This window comes from Tachypleus tridentatus, chromosome 1 (genome assembly GCF_004210375.1).
Source record: "Tachypleus tridentatus isolate NWPU-2018 chromosome 1, ASM421037v1, whole genome shotgun sequence".
Taxonomy (NCBI): domain Eukaryota; kingdom Metazoa; phylum Arthropoda; class Merostomata; order Xiphosura; family Limulidae; genus Tachypleus; species Tachypleus tridentatus.
Genome location: NC_134825.1, coordinates 166620284 through 166637661, shown reverse-complemented (window position 1 = coordinate 166637661; position 17378 = coordinate 166620284). Strand labels below are relative to the sequence as shown.

Genomic DNA, 17378 nt, shown 5'->3' with positions numbered 1-17378 from the left:
GAGGGGAATCGAGCCCCTGATTTTAGCGTTGTAAATAATTCTTAAAGAATGTTACGTAAAATGCTCCACTCAGTTTTATAAATTTATTTTCTTTTTTTTCATTCAAAATAACTTAGATAGATAGTATTTCGTTTTTATTTTTACTTACTAACAACATAATTACTGAATATCTAGAGGCCGCGCTTGTTTGAGTATATGGCTAACAGATCGGCTGAGCTGTTATTTTACCGTGATAGTTGTAGTGACGGTCTAAGAGTGTCATTGACGTTGTTTATGTTTAATTGAAACTGTCTGCGGTAATATGTAGGAAACGTTGAGCGAGAAATTTGTAACACAGAGTCAGTATAGTTTATTGTTATTAGTAGAACTTACCAAATTAAAATATGTATTTATTTTAAATATCTTAATTCATCATCAAACTAAATGAAACCTAATGTAAAACCGTGTATCGTTGGTCAATGAGACCAGGAGGTGGAGGCCGAGTGATACTGTGGTAGTTTCAGTTCATCCAAGATCCAAGTGATTGTACAGCAATGCCTTTTGGTAAAAGCTTTCGCGTGTATCATAAAGCAATCCCTCCAAATCCGTATAGTGTACTTTTAGAAAAGAGGAATAAAGATGAAACTCTTCTGTTTGAATCCCAAGCAGTTGCCGTTTTATGTAAGTAATACGGTTTCATTTTTATACAGTTCTTATATACATCTGTATGTGTAAATAGTAACTTAGATATAATGTAGTTCCCAACCATCAATTTCTTGAACTGTTGAATTACAATATAGTTTCTTTGAGCAACTTTAATTTATAATCAAAGCAGAACAGTTTTGTGATAGTGTTGTTAAAAGTAAAACTTAAAAGTTGATTGAACACACACAAAAGAAAGAATAGAAAAAATTTCTAGTGAGAAGTTTCTTGCAAGTTTATTATTTATTTGAGGACTTTAAGCATGTTTCATATTTCCAGGCTTTAAATTTATAATTATAATTTGAATAAATATTATGACTTTTAAATATAAACATTATGTTGAATATTTATGAACATGTTTTGAATATTTTGATAGTGTTATATACAAGCCTTCAACTAAATTTTAAGTTGTAATTAAAATATAATTTTTTTAAATAATTGTTTTTAATGTAAAGACATAAAGGCTATTATGACACTGTAAGTTTTTACAAAATTTGAAAGTTGCATGAGGCTGCTTTTGAAATTTATATTCAATACAAGAGATATATCTATACCAATTTGTTGGAAGTACTCTGAAATGGCATACAGTTTCATATCTGGTTTAGAAATATAGACCTTGAGAAAAAGCTTGAAGTTTTAGCATACTTTCTCTGAAGTTTATAAAAATGTAAAGTATAATTTGAAAGAGATGTTTTTTTATCCCTGGAAATACCACCTATTTAACTGAAAAATAAACATAATGGAGAAATAAATACAACTATAAACAAAATATTAGATTTAGTAATAATTTTACTTACTTTGCCTTCTTGATTTTTCTCCTTGACTTACTGAATTGTATTAATTAATAACTGGGTCCAATGGATTCATGTGGTTAGAGGTTAAAACACCTTGGTGGTTACAAAGTCTGGAGTTGAAAGAGTTGGGAATATCAAAGTTAATATTTAGGGTGATCAGTTTAAGAGTTGGAAATCCTCATTGTGGAGTTGTTCTTCAACAAGACTTCTTTTAGGTTAGAAATTTTAAACTTTGAAATGGTATCCTGATGTGGTGTTATTCAGAATTCTTTATGTTTAAAACCATGTTGGATGGATGTTGGAAATGGATTGATTTGTTTTATCATCTTCCTGTTTCTTATACACTTGCATCCTAAATTTATTATCCAAATAAGGCATGTAACTAGTTCTGTTTTATTGACTAATCAAAATTTGGTATTCATCTTATTAAGTTAATAATACTTGAATAAATGTTGCAGTAAAAAAATGTAAATGTATGTTATTTAGAAGGAAAAGTATCATGAAAAGACAAGTATTACATTTTTACCTAAAGTAGGCTTAACAGAAGATCTGGCTGCAAAGTGTATATTTCTTCATGGTGACTGCTTGATTCATTTATTGATGTATTTGTAATTCAAAATGTTGAAAAATTTAGTAAACAACACATAATACACCATCAAATAAACTATTTCAAGTGTTCAAACTAAGAGAAAAGTAGTTTTGTTTGAGATATATTCTACATTTTGGTCTTTAGAATGATTACTAAATACCCCTAATATTCAACTACAAACATGTATTTTCCCCACTGAAATAGAATTTCTGTGAATGCATTACTTAAGTCCCTAGAAACTTATAACAGTTAAATAAAAATTTTCAACATCTCTTCATTGCAAAAGTGTTTTCACCAAATAGTAATCTATTTCTGCATTTTCTCCTGCACACTGACATTTTTTGTATAATAAGGGCACCAAAGCTCTATAGAGCATTTTGAATAAAGCCACATAAATGTTTTGGATAAGATAACATTCTTATTTGTAACTTTCATTAACAAATTAACTTTCTTTGCCACTGTTGTGCAGTAACAACAGTTTAAAACTTTCCCAACATTATAATACTACTCTTCAAGAAGCTATTGAAATTATTGACAATTGGGGCAAAAAATATCCTTTTTTTCCTAATTTGAAAATTTCACCTTTATTATCACCATTTGATTTCTATAACCAAGTTAATTACAAGTATGCTTTCATTATGATGATACAACCTGACAAAAGTGCAAGGTAGAACCTTTTACATTCATGTAAATGTATGGATCATATAGATAATACATCATTGGCTAAAACTCAGTACAAGTTCATAGATTATTATCTTATAAACATTTTCAGTAATAAATGTTACTGAGAAGTACTTAGACCAGTCAGTAAAGCATTGTTATATTACATACATTTGTGTGCAATTAATCATTTGACCTCATTGAAAAATTACAATTAATCTTATAACTGTTTCATTGTTAGTTCTTAGACTCCAAGCTGTTTTCTAAAGTTAAAATTATTTTAACAAGTTAATATTGCATTTTTCCTTAACTCTAATGCTTTTGTGAAATTTCTGTATTTTGACCACCTAAAGAATTGATAAAGAAAGCAATTTCTCTTAATACATCACAATATTACAACTGAGAACTAAGATTAACAACATATATTGTTTTAAAGCAGTGCAGAAAAATCCATATTTGTTTTAATGTAAAGTAAGATATCTCTCTGTGTTATTAGTGTTCCAGAAGTAACTACAAGTCCATAATTTGAATCTTTGTTTGGTTTATCCTTCATCAAGCTTCTAGTTAATTTTCCTTTTCTTGATTCATAGTTACATATGTGGTTTTTCATAAAAAGCAATGCAATAATTATCATTAATTGTTTAAATGTATCCATTTACTACTGTATAGTACAAGTCTTAATATATCACTTGTTTATTGTATTAAAGTATGCTTCTGTGTGTGATTTTTTGTTTCTGACATTGCTCTATTGGTGTGCCTGGAATGTGCAATAATGCACCACCTTGCTAAGGCATCAAAGAAAATGTATATATGTGTTATTGTACTTTTAACTTTCCATATATCAACTTTCAAGTTTGAGAACATACATAATATTGCATCTAATAATTTTACTAAAGTATCATATTTAGGAGCACTTGTGATTGTACAACTGTGACCTTTTATCTCTTCCTTTAATACAGAACGGTGAAGTAATTTTTGTTTATATGTATATATATATATATGTTTTATATTTTGAAATGTATACAATTTAATTTGATTGTTTGCTTTGTAAGGCTGTGATTTATCTTATCAGTATACTATTATTGGAGTGTTCAACGTGTATTTAGTTAATTGGAAATTATTTTAGCTTATCACAATTAATATTTATGTGGAATTGAGGATTTTTCCCATGTATATACACATACATACATAAAACTTAAAGCTAAATAACCCATTAATCCATTCCTCACACTATATTAAACTCCAAATTAAAACTCTGAAGGTCATTTGTAATCATTTAAATATTTATTAAGCTTTCCCTTAAACTTCTGTAGATTAATTACATCTATGACCACTGAAGGAAGCCTATTCCAATAATCAACCACCCTGTTAAAAATAAAGTTGTCTTGCCATTCTCATCAATAAATACAAAAAAGATGAAATGTCAACTTTATCAGTTTCCCTTAATATTGGATTCCCTCTAACTCTTCTTTTTGCAAGAGAAAATAAGAGGGTATCTTTAGTAGGTGTGGCACTTGTAATTCATTAAGGCAGGTTTAGAATAAATTAATCTATGATACTTTTTTTTCTATTTCTTTTTATTAGCTATATTTTTATCTGTCAGCAGTTCCATGTGTGGGGCTTGTGTATACCCTGTTATTATTTTATTACTCACCAAGATCTCTACCAGCCTATCCTCAAATTGAAATTATTTCAGGTGGAAATAGAAAAAATAAATTCATCAGACTTTGGGTATGATCAAATACATTAATTTACAGGTGTTATCCTCCTGAGTCCCAAACTGTAATTAGATCTAAACTCAATGAAGAGATGGAGCTATGAGCTAAAAGTTTGTACTTGAAGAAAAGAAGCCTCTGAGCCATTCTATGAACCACTATGCCATGAATAACAATTTCAGAGATCTTGACTTGTCTTCATATAACCATGTTTCCATTTAAAGTATTGTTCCAGTAGCCCTTCTCTGAACACTTTCCAACAATTCAATGTCCTTTCTAACATAAAAGGTATAAGACTGAACACAGCACTCCATATGTGGTCTAACCAATAACCTATACAATGATATTATAACCTTTTTAGATTTAGTCAGCATTTCTGTAGATACCAACTATAATTCTGTTTGATATACCACTAGTTACAATACAATACTTGGATGTCTTAAGAGACTGATCATCCTGAAGACTAAGAACCTTTTCTTCCATAACACAGTTAAAATGATTCTAATCAAAATTATACTCATAATTAAAATTTAATCTTACATGCATTACTTTGTATCTGTTATAACTAAAAGCCATTTGCTAATTATTTGCCCAACTCATCAAATAATCCAAATCCTTTTGTAAAGCAGCAGTATCCTCATAGCCAGTAATACCCAAAATTATGATATAATCGGCAAATATTAATAATGTATTGACTGTCTTCATTTGTATCATTTATATAAAGTAAAAAGAGCAAATGCCCTAACACTGAACTCAACTCTGAGTTACCCCATTTTGACATGGATAGTTTGGCTGAATTCCATTTATAATAACCTTTTTTCCATCTAGCCAATTTTCTATCCAATGAGTCAACGTTCTTCCACATTTACAGATAAAACTTTTTTAACAACTCTTTTTATGTGGTACATTATCCAGTGTTTTTTGAAAAGTGTGATACATCAAAAGTACACCTTGTGAAACCATGCTGACCATCCAATCAAAATACTTGTAAGGTAAGATTTACCTCTTGTGAAACCATACTGACCATCCAATCAAATTTCAAACATGGTTAAATGTCTTTGCAAAACATCTTTTATTAGAATTTCAGAAATGTTTCCCATCACTGTTGTAAGACTAATAAAAGAGGAGTAACATTAGTTGGTATCGAATGTTTTGCACCTGTCTACTTTTCTAGGATTCGGGAGAAATTAAGGAAAGTGGCTAACATATCCAATTCTTAACCTCCTTGAAAACCTGTGGGTAAATAGTATCTGGCACAGGAGTCTTATCATTCTTTAAGCTTCCCAATTTTTGTTAAATAAGTTTAGAATTAATGTGGTTATCTTATTGAATCTTGTTTCCATCTAGCAATTGTTCAGGATGAAGAATATTGGTTAACTCTACATTAGTAAAGATTTAAGTGGAATTTAATGTTCTAGGGATCCTATAATCATTAGACGTTAACATGTCTGTGTCATCCCTCAAAGGTTGTACTCCCATCTTAACATTAGGCTTACATGTTTTTGAAGAAATCCTTACTATTACTTTTTACAATTTCAGCCATTCTTGTTTTCATATACTTTTTATTCTTTAATTTTCTATCTGACAGACTCTCTTGATATACTGTAATCTTTCAAACTTCTCCCTTGTTGCAATTAATATATAATACTTTTCTTTAAGTGTGCCCTTTTAATAATTGGAAACCCAACTTTGTGTTTCTATTTTCAGTTACCCCTTTCATGTCTCTATAAGAAATATGACTGCCTTGAATATTCAATAATTTATTTTAAAAAGAAAATCCACATTTAATTAGTATCTCCAACTAATTCAATTGTCCAATTCATAGCAGTAAAGTTTTGTCTCATCTCTTCAAAATTTGAGTTTTTTTTTTTTAAATTTGCAACCAAAATATCATTATTTCATATCTATATACAGCAAAACATTAAATCTAATTGAGCCATGATCACTTACATCAATTTGTACTGTACCAGTCATATCTTTACAAGAAGTTAATTATAAATCTGAACATCAGTGCTCTTAATAGGTTCAATAACCAATTATCAAAGAAAACTGTCCTGAAATTTTAAAAACCTGATGATTTGTCTCCTTACATTTGCCAATTTATGTAATTACAATTAAAATCCCCCATAACTATAAACTCATTGACAGTTAAATTCTTTATCTCCCTGCAGAGTTTCATCAGTTTCAACTGGTAGTCCATAACAAATTCCAAGTAAAAGTCCTTTTCATCTTATAATCACTAACAGAAATCCAAATAGATTCATTTTCATTGCTGTTAGCTGTTACAACCTTAACTTTCACTGGATGTAACTTGTATTTTACATATAAAGCCACTTCTTAAATTGTTTTGATACTCTATCACTATTAAAAAATCTACAATCCCTTACTTTAAAAGAAATTCTCATCATTAGAATTGTCTAAATTTAACCTGGTTTTAGTTGTTTCCTTTATATTGAAATCACATGTTGTTATCACATCTCTAAGGTCATCTGTAATGTACTTCTATCATTACATTACTAACAATTTAACCAACCATTTAAACTACTTTTAAACTTTGTTCCACACTATACTCTTTTCTACATTTTGTTTTTTGTACATTATTATGGTCTTCACCACTGTCTTAATCATAGTTTGAAGCTGCACATACAATTGAGTTAATTATTCTTGCAAACAAGTCAACCTTACCATAGTTAAATGTAAAGTATCCATTCCAAAAGGCCTGATGTTTTTTTTTTTTTTTAAAGTGAACTGACCATAGTTGTATCTTAATTGCTTCGTAGTTTTTTGTCAAAAGTTCACTTTGGCCAGTTCAATTGCTTTAGAATTCAGTGGACAAGCCAAGCTGTTTTTCAAAAATATCTGTACATAATTCACTTATGTTGTCATATCATTTACCACAGTTGTATTCTGAACTTCCAATAATTGCATGAGTCTCATACTTAAAATAATCATTTGCTTTTTGTACTTACAATAACTGTCATAGTTCACACAGGTGGATTCAGCTAGTTTAGAAAACCCTTTGATAAAACAAATTATTCTCTTTATCTCTATCCGAACTGTTAACTTTATTCTAATGCATTAACCATTAGGCCATTTTCACCTATGATGCTTTATCTCTATCCGAACTGTTAACTTTATTCTAATGCATTAACCATTAGGCCATTTTCACCTATGATGCTTTATCTCTATCCGAACTGTTAACTTTATTCTAATGCATTAACCATTAGGCCAACCATTAGGCCATTTTCACCTATGATGCTTTATCTCTATCCGAACTGTTAACTTTATTCTAATGCATTAACCATTAGGCCAACCATTAGGCCAACCATTAGGCCAACCATTAGGCCATTTTCACCTATGATGCGTTTTTAGTTTTCTCTAACAAACCTTCTCTTTCATGTGACTTTACCTTTTACTCTGTTTCTGCTCATCTGGCCAAAGCTATTTATATACCTGTCACTTAGGCCTTCTAGAAATCTTCATAGCCTTGGTATCAGTGGATTACAATCACAAAATAAATTGATAATACTACTCTAAACAGTTTTTTATATCTGACATTCTCTTGTTTGGATCTTCATTTTTTAAAGATACTTCCCTGATAGGGTGATGTGCTTGTCTCAACCTCTTCAAGATCCTCGGTCAGTGGGACCTGTAGGAATTGATTCTTCATCTTACAACTACTTTATATTTTTTCCTCTTTCTGTCAGGTTTTTGTTTCCATGTTTTTCACCTCCTGTGCCTTCCCTGTCCTTAATTTTATTCTCTATGGCCTTAATCTTTGCCCTTTGCACTTTCATGTACAATTATGTCATTAAAAACCTATTTCCTCCTTTTTTTTCCTTATGGTTATTGACTTCCTGAAATGTATGTTGTTTGTTTTTCTTGCATTCTGTTTATATCTTGCACCCCTGTATCCTTCTCTATCTTGACTGCACATTTCTAACTAAAACATATGTCATGGGAAAGTGATGCTGCATTCACATATATGTATTTACCTTTCATTTCTTATCTTTATTGTCATACATATCTGTACTGTTTCCTCTGTCCTGTCTGTGAAGTGCATTATTTTTTGACTCTTATTTCTTCTCATAGTTTCTGTTTCCATGTTTTGATTCAGTGGAATCCATTTTCCATTCATGATACTTCTCTCATTATCCTCACTGGATGGCTCCTTGAGGTGGATTCCTGTACATGGTGAGGGAATGTTCTGTATTTTCATTTTACTCTCCTCTGAGATCTGAACGTCTGCTCACATGTTTACAGTGTGTGGTGACCTGTGAAGGGGAGAAGAGGATCCTGATGGTTGAATGACATTGCTACAATATTTTCATTTGGCATTGTAGTGCATCCTCTTATAGGATTTCATGGTGGATAGGGTCAGTGAGCACTGAATCATTTTAATCTTAGTACGGTGTTTTGTATCTCTGAAAAAATAAAATTATAAAAAAAAAACAAGTAATTGGAAAGCAACCATCTTTGGAAGACTATGCTGTCTAATATCCATCTTCTACTCTTCCTGTACCTTCCTTTTTTATTCAAAAGAGTATAGAGGAACTAGCTGGCTCTCCATAGTTAGTGAAGAAGCTAAATTCTGGGAACATATTAATGGCAATACCTCCACCAAAATGTAATGAACTCTTCTTTGAATTCAAAGTCCATTAAGGATATACTCACTGAGGGTAATCCCTATCCTATTTTGAATTCTTCATGAGTGATCATTTTGAATGATTTATGAAACATCTCTGAGTTGGAGATCCTTGCTGGCTTTTCCAGCCAAGGAATTTATGCAGTATAATATATCTCTACTCAAAAAGATAGAATTGTATGTTGACTACCAATATTCTTATTTTGATGTTCACTTAGCCATGTCACCTAAACTGTAAGTTATAGCCATATATTCCTATCCCTCTCTGACGTTTACAGCACCAAAGATGTGTGCTTCTTATGATGGCAAAGATGATGCCTATGAGTGTCAACTGAACCCTCACTGCATCAGTTGTAATGGCTTCCATTCCACTTGTTTTAATTTCTCTCCTAAATAGATGAAGAAAAAGAAGGCACAGCATTTAAAAACTGTTAACATTTCATATCCAGAGGCTTGGAGTTGTTTTCTCATACTGCACTTTAGACATGTTGCTTGCATACTTTCCATTGCTAAAGTGGGAGTAAAAATGGATCTTTCCATGCCTCTGACAGAGTGTTTTCTCTTGTAATGATAAAAGAGTATACAACTCAACATCAACTCCTGTTTATGTCCCAACTGTTTGGCTTTATCTCTTTTAGCCCCAGTTTCCAGTGACTGCTTTGGTCTATCTTCTTTGGCTCCAAGATGCAGTCACTGGAATTGGCTTATACTAAAAATATCATAGTTGTGAGCAAAAGAGTTATTCACCCAACTATCCTTCACCTAAATAAAAATTGTCACTTTGTTATAGTGGAACTGTTCAAATTTTCATTCTAATTTAGATGAAATTAAACCCTTGATTGATTCCTATCATCATGTGTCTCTCTTTATGGGAAACACTCCTGAAACCTGCTAATACTGTCATCTTTTGGCACTTTTCTTTATACTGGAATGAGAGATTGTGTGATGGACAAGTTTATGGAAGGGTGGCTCTACTGGTTAACCAGCATGTACTTACCTTGTCTGTATCACTTGATACAGCTTTAAACTGCCCTCGATCACTTTTATCATTTCATTCTCTAAGACTATTTGCACACAGTTTTGCCTCCAATAGGATTTGCACCCCAATTTGAAGCTTCATCTTCATGATGTTTTTCTTCCTATGGTTCCTGAGGCTAAGTTTTTGGGGCTTATCTTTGGCTGTAAGCTTACTTTCACTTCTCGCATCTAGCAGTTACATGTCAAGTATAAAAGGGCATTGAACATCCTGTGTGTCTTCACTTCCACCTCTTGGGGAGCCCCTTGGTGTGGATTCCTGTACATGGTGAGGGGACCTCCCAGGGAAGGTTCTGTTCTTTTAGTTTACCTCCTCTGGGATCTAAACATCCACCCAGATGTTTGCCGTGCGTGGCAACTCGTGAAGGGGAGGAGAGGATCCTGGTGGTTGAGGGGTTCAACCCTAACACACCACTTTGGCCTTGAATTCCTCTTGGCGGGCAGCCTTTGGGTCAATCGGCTAGAGTACTTGGCCTAGAGTCAACCAAGTACCAGTGTTGGAAGTTCCCAATGGCGGTTGTGAACATTGTGTCTGATGCAGGTGTTTGGGTATAGTGCTCCGAAACCCTGGCGTTGCTGCAATATCCTTGCATGACATTGTAGTGCGTCCCCTTGTAGGGCTCTATAGGGGGTGGGGTCAGTGGGTACTGAAATTTTCCTTTTTTCCTATGGATCCTTCAACAAAAAATTTAAATATAATAGTAAAAAAACAGTCAACAGGTAAATGACCACGTCTTGAAGACTCTGAGCAGCAATCTTCAACATCTGTAACACCTGTACCCCACTTTCTTATATTACATTCTATTTCAGAAAAACCTTTAGGGCAAATGTCCCCCTTTTTTATTCAGAAGGGACTAGAGGGACTTGCTAGCTCTCCAAATCAGTAAACAAACTTTGATCTGGAGACATGGGTTGAAACATTCACATCCCAACACAGTGAACTCCTCTTGAATTCAAAGGCAATTGGGGATGAACATATTGAGGTTACACCCCATGCTACCTTGAATTCTTCACGAGGAGTTATTGTTGAAAGGGATTTGAAGAATGTTCCCGAGTCAGAGATTCTCGCTGGTCTCTCCACTCAAGGAGTTTCTGCAGTGAGGCGCATCTCCACTCGCAAAGATGGAGTTACACTGCCAACAAATATCCTCGTTTTAACATTTACTTCACCACGTGCACCTGCCACCATCAAGGCAGGTTATCTCATTTGCAGGGTTCGGCCATACATACCAAACCCTCTTCGATGTTTCCAATGTCAGAGATTCGGCCACTCAAAGACATCTTGTCGTGGTTCCCTGACATGTGCTCATTGTGGAGGCAAGGACCACGATGCCTATGACTGTGACATGAACCCACATTGCGTAAACTGCAATGGTTCTCACCCCTCTTACTTTCATTCTTGCCCAAAATGGTTGGAGGAAAAGAGGTGCAGGGTTTAAAAACGACACATAACATTAGTTATCCTGAGGCTCGGAAATTGCTGTTCACAACTCCATCTTGGACATATGCTGCTGCACTTCATTCCACAACTACAGTGGAGTGCAGACAGATCTCTCTGTGCCTCTAAGAGAATCGTTTTCAAAACAAATGAAAAGCCTTTTGATCTCCATGGTTAAAAAGGTTGATGAATCGACTTCCACACCCATCTCTGTTCCTCCCATACAGTCCAACAAATCTCAAGATCCACATCCTTCAGTTTCAAATACGGGCATTTCTTCTGATACATCTTTTTCTCCAACCCCACGATGCAAAACAATCATTCGTTCACGTCCTCAGTCATTGGAATCCCCTTCCAACAACAAAGACCTGCTTAATTGACCCAGGGCAGGATCCATGGAGGTCAATAGACCTCCTCCGAATAAGGACAGTAAAGAAAAAAGACGTGGTCGTAAACAGAAGGGTTCTCCAGCCACTTCATCTACCCGTTCTTAAAAATGGCCACCTTGATACAATGGAACTGTCGAGGTTTACATTCTAATCTGAGTGATATCAAAACACTGATTGCTTCCTACCATCCTGTGTGTCTTTCCTTACAAGAAACATTTCTAAAACCTGCTGATACAGTCACCATTTGGCAGTTTTCTCTGTACAGAAATTACAGGCTGTGTGATGGATGAGTGGAGGGGTGGCACTATTGGTTGATCACAATGTGCCCACCCTGTCTTTGTCACTCAACACACCCTTGGAGGCTGTAGCCATCTGTGTTTCCTTGGGTCATACCATCACTGTTTGTTCTCTCTACCTGTCCCCTGGAGAGACATATGATCAATCAGACCTTGATGCTCTTGTTGAACAGTTGCCATCTCCATTTCTAATCCTGGGGGACTTTAATGGACATCATCCCCTCTAGGGAAGTGCTGTTAGTGATAGGAGGGGTCGCTATGTAGAGCGTATACTCTCTGATCACAATCTTTCTCTTTTCAATACTAGTTCTTTCACTTATTTTCATGCACCTTGTCAGTCCTTTTCCACTATTGATGTCTCGGTTTGCTCCCCTTCATTATTTTCCCATTTTTCATGGAGGGTTGACAATAATCCACGAGGCAGTGATCATTTTCCTATACTTTTGAGAGAGACTGGCCGTGGTCGATGCCACCCTACCCGCGTGTCCCGGTGGAAGCTGGATTAGACAGACTGGTTTACTTTCACTGCTCTTGCAGAACTTGATCCTGCCATTGTGAATCAGCAAACAATAGACGACTGTGTGGCAGCGGTAACTGACTGTATTATACAAGCAGCTGCTCAGTGTATTCCTAAACCCTCGACACGTTTTACACGATATCCTCGTCTGTGGTGGAATCCTGCTTGCCACTTGGCACGGAAGGCTCAAAAACGGGCCTGGGATACTTTCTGTAGATATCCCACACTTTCAAATCGCATCACTTTCGAACGGGCCTGTGCACATGCTAGGTGGGTAAGGCGTCAAAGCCAGAAGGAATCTTGGATTAAGTTCACAACTAGCATATCTTCTACCACCAGTTCCAAGGTCATATGGGACAGGATTCGAAAGGTCAGTGGGCACTACAATTCTGTCTCCCTCTCCATCTTACTCTCTGATGGCCAAGAGGTAGCTGATGTCCGGAGCATCGCCGATACTCTAGGTGAAAACTTCTGCTGGGTATCTAGCACTTCTGCTTGTTCCTCCACCTTCTTGGCCATCAAGACTCGGGCAGAGTGTTCACCTTTTTCCTTTCGCACTGACTGTCTTTTTTACTATAATTGTCCCTTTACTCTGGTGGAAATGGAAATGGCCCTTTATTAGTCTGGCAGTACATCTGTTGGACCTGATGATGTACACTATGGCATGCTGCGCTATCTCCCTCCTGCTTCTCTTGATATTCTTCTAATTGTTTTTAACTGGATCTGGCAGAAGAATGTTTATCCTGATGCCTGGTGCCAGGCTATTACCTTACCTTTCTCTAAACCTGAGAAAGATCCCAAGATTCCTTTACACTACCATCCAGTTGCTTTGACGAGCTGTCTCTGTAAGACCTTAGAGATGATGGTTAATGCTCGTCTTGTTTGGTTCCTCAAATCAAACAACCTCCTCTCGCCCACCCAGTGTGGGTTCCGACGACAGCATTCCACCACGGACCACCTTATTCAACTTGAAACATCAATCAGAGAAGCCTTTCTCAAATGCTAACATCTTGTTTCAATATTCTTTGACATTGAGAAGACTTATGACACAACATGGAAGTATGGCATTTTGAGAGACCTCCATGTATATATGGGTTACGTGGCCATTTACCCATGTTTATTGAAATTTTTTTAATGGACAGGAGATTCCAAGTTTGTGTGGGTTTGACACTTTCCCTTTCTTTTGTACAGGAACTTGGGGTCTCTCAGGGCTGTGTTTTGAGTGTTACACATTTCAGTATAAAGATAAATGCCATCACTGAACAACTCCCTCTCGCTGTTGCAAACGGGCTCTATGTTGATGACTTTCACATCTCGTGCCAGTCATCGAACATGAGATATATTGAGCTGCAACTACAAACTGCCCTCAATTGTGTACGGAAGTGGACTACGGCGAACGGCTTTAAGTTTTCTCTCTCTAAAACCGTTTGCATGCACTTTTGCCGCCAACGGGTATCCACTCTGATCCTGAACTCCATATTGGTGAAGTTTCACTGCCAGTGGTCCTTGAGACCAAGTTCTTGGGGCTTATCTTTAACCTTAAGCTGACCTTCATACCACACTTAAAGCACCTACGGGTCAAAGGCACAAGAACACTGAACATCCTCTGTGTCCTCTCTGCTGCCAGTTGGGGAGTGGATTGATGTTCTATGTTAAAGATATATCGTGCTCTTATTCGTTCAAAACTCGACTATGGATCAATGGTCTACGGCTCTGCCAGACCCTTGGCATTGAAGATGATGGACCCCATTCATCATCAAGGACTTCGACTCTGCACTGGGGCTTTCTGCACCTCCCCAGTTCAGAGCTTATATGTGGAATCTCAAGAACCTTCTCTGCACCTTCGCCGTTTGCAACTGTCTTTACTGTATTCTTCGAAACTTTGCTCCTTACTAAAGCATCTCACTTGGAGATGTGTTTTTCTTCCTCAGTGGGCCTTACTTTTTCAAAACAGACGATCTGCTATTGCTCCTTTTGACCTTCGCATCCAGGCGCAATTGGATGAATTGGGTCTGTTCTTGGAAAACATTGCAGAATCCACTGGTCAGCCCATCCCCCCCATGGCTTATTACAGCCCCCAAATGTGATCTGTCTTTAAGTCATCTGAAAAAGGCAGATACTCTCGACTGGAAGTACCGTCTTTTATTTGCTGAGCATCTTTTGAACAACCTTTCTTTTCCAATTTATGCGGATGGTTCAAAATCAGATGACTCTGTGGGCTTTGCCATGGTTTATTGTGGTTTGGTGGTTCACTTCACGTTGGCTCACACCCTGTTCTCGTTGATATTCAAAACCGACTGGCCCATTTCTCATTAACATCTACTTCTATCCAGTTTTTCTGGATACCAGGCCACTATGTTATTTGAGGGAATGCGCTTGCAGACATGGCAGCTAAATCTATCTACTCTGGCACTATCACCACTGTGCCTATTCCGTACATGGACTATGGTCCTGTATTCAAGGCTCGGCTCTGTGCCAGCTGGCAGTCCACTTGGAGTGAGCAACGTGACAACAAGCCTTTTCAAATAAAACCCTATATTGGGCTTTGGCCGTCTAGCTTCCTTAAGGTTTGGAAGGAGGAAGTTGTTCTAACTAGACTACGCATTGGTCACAGTTTTTTGACTCATTGTTTTCTTTTATCTAGACCTGATGCACCAGTGTGTAGTTTGCGTAACACTCAAATCACTGTAAGCCACATTTTACTTTCCTGCCATCATTACAACTCTCAATGACGGCACTATTTTAAACATGTTCTTTCTAAGGGTTTGTCTGTAACATTGGACAGTGTTGTTGGTGATAGTGACACTGTCCACCTTCATAAAGTTTTTAGTTTTTTAATGGCCATTAATCTTTTTGACCTCATTTAAGTGTTTGATATTTATTCATTACACCTTTTTAATTGTGGTTCCCTTTTCAGAGTCTCAATCTCTCTAATTCAATTTGACATTGTAAAATGGTCAGAACATTAAATAACTCGACACCAGGACTGGAAAGGCCAACTTCAGGTGACTAATGCTGCTGTTTGAACTATCCATTTCAACTACACGTTAGTTGTCCTGGCGAGTTATTATTGCACTTTTACTGCATTTCATTTAACACTTTTATTACACTACCTTTTAGTACTGGCCATAATGACACATAACCTGGAACCAGGACTGAAAAGACCAACTTCAGGTGACTGACGGTGGTTCTTGTACTTACCTGCTAATCTTCCTGGCAGGTTATGATCATTACCATTTTGCTAGAGAAAGTCCTATACAACTTCTCTTACTCTGTTTTTTCTCTTAACATTGTAGACTAGGTGTCGACATTGATTTCATACTTTTTCTGTGTTTCAATGATGTTTTGTTTTACCTTCATTCCCTTTTATGTATTTTACTATATTTAATTTATTTTTACCTTTTTACTGGATGTTTGGCACAGATAGCTTAGCTGCTTTGTGCCATAAAACACTAAATCAGTCAAACAATCAATCAACTCTTGGGGAGTAGATCAGTGTTTTATGCATAAGATCTATTATGTCCTTATTTAATCCAAACTCGACAATGAGTCTCAGGTCTGTGGTTCTGCCAGTACCAGGAACTCTGCCATGAAGAAGTTGGACCCCATTCATTATCTGAGGCTTCTGATCTGTACAGGGACTTTCCATGTTTCTTCAGTCCAGAGTTTGTATACCAAACCATATGAATCCTGTCTTCACCTCTTACATTTGCAACTGTCTCTGCAGTTTTCTACCAAGTTTGATCCTTACCACAGCATCCCACTTGGGGTTGTGTCGTTTTTCCTTGGTGGGTGGTGCTCTTTCAGAACAGATGGCAGACAATTCCTTTTTTAGACTTTTGTATCTAGGTGCAACTGGCTGAATTGTTCTGACAATGGACGACGTTGCTGCCTCCAATGATCATCCCATTCCACTGTGGCTTATTACATTTTACAAATGTGACCTTTCTTTGAGTCATCTGAAGCAGATGGATAATCCTTATTGCAAGTACTGTCTTGTCTTTGCTAAACATCTTTCAAACAATTCTTCTATTCTAGTTTATACATATGGTTCTACATCAGGTGACTCTGTGGACTCTGCTGTGGTTTGTTATGGCTTGGTAGTTGTTCATATGATCCTCTTAACAGCTTCTGTGTTCACTGTTTTATGCCATTTCTCTTGCTCTAGATAATGTTGATGCTATGCAGCACACTGATTCTCTTAGCTCTCTTCTGGCTCTGGAATTGCTTCACATTAATTCTCACCTATTTTTGTAGAAATTCAACAATAACTGGCCAATTTTTCTCTATCTTCCATTACTATCAAATTTTTCTGGATATTTGGCCATGTAAGTATACATTGGAATGAGCTTGCTAACATGGCAGCTAAGTCCATCTTTTCTGTTGCACTTTGGCTGTCTAGGTTCCATAAGGATCAGAAGGAGGAAGTTTTCCTTTCTAGTCTATTTATTGGTTGCAGTTTTTTTTACATCATTATATTCTTTTACTTGGGACTGATCTACCAGTGCATGGCCTTTGTGGCATTCAAGTCACAATAGCCCATGCTTATTATTGTGCTGTTGTTACAACTGTGAAGTGATGGAAACATTTTAGACTTCTATTTTTTTATGGGTTTATCA

At 36.0% G+C, this 17378-nt stretch overlaps 1 protein-coding gene across 1 annotated transcript in view; it reads left to right on the top strand.

The window, feature by feature from the left end:
- Window positions 1-222: 222 nt before the first annotated feature.
- Synj (synaptojanin) overlaps window positions 223-17378 on the top strand; it is a 91340-nt gene continuing 74184 nt past the window's right edge. Inside the window, exon 1 of the mRNA XM_076462699.1 lies at window positions 223-660. Within this exon, the coding sequence (XP_076318814.1) occupies window positions 534-660 (127 nt within the window). The 5' untranslated portion in view covers window positions 223-533. The remainder of the gene's footprint in view (window positions 661-17378) is intronic.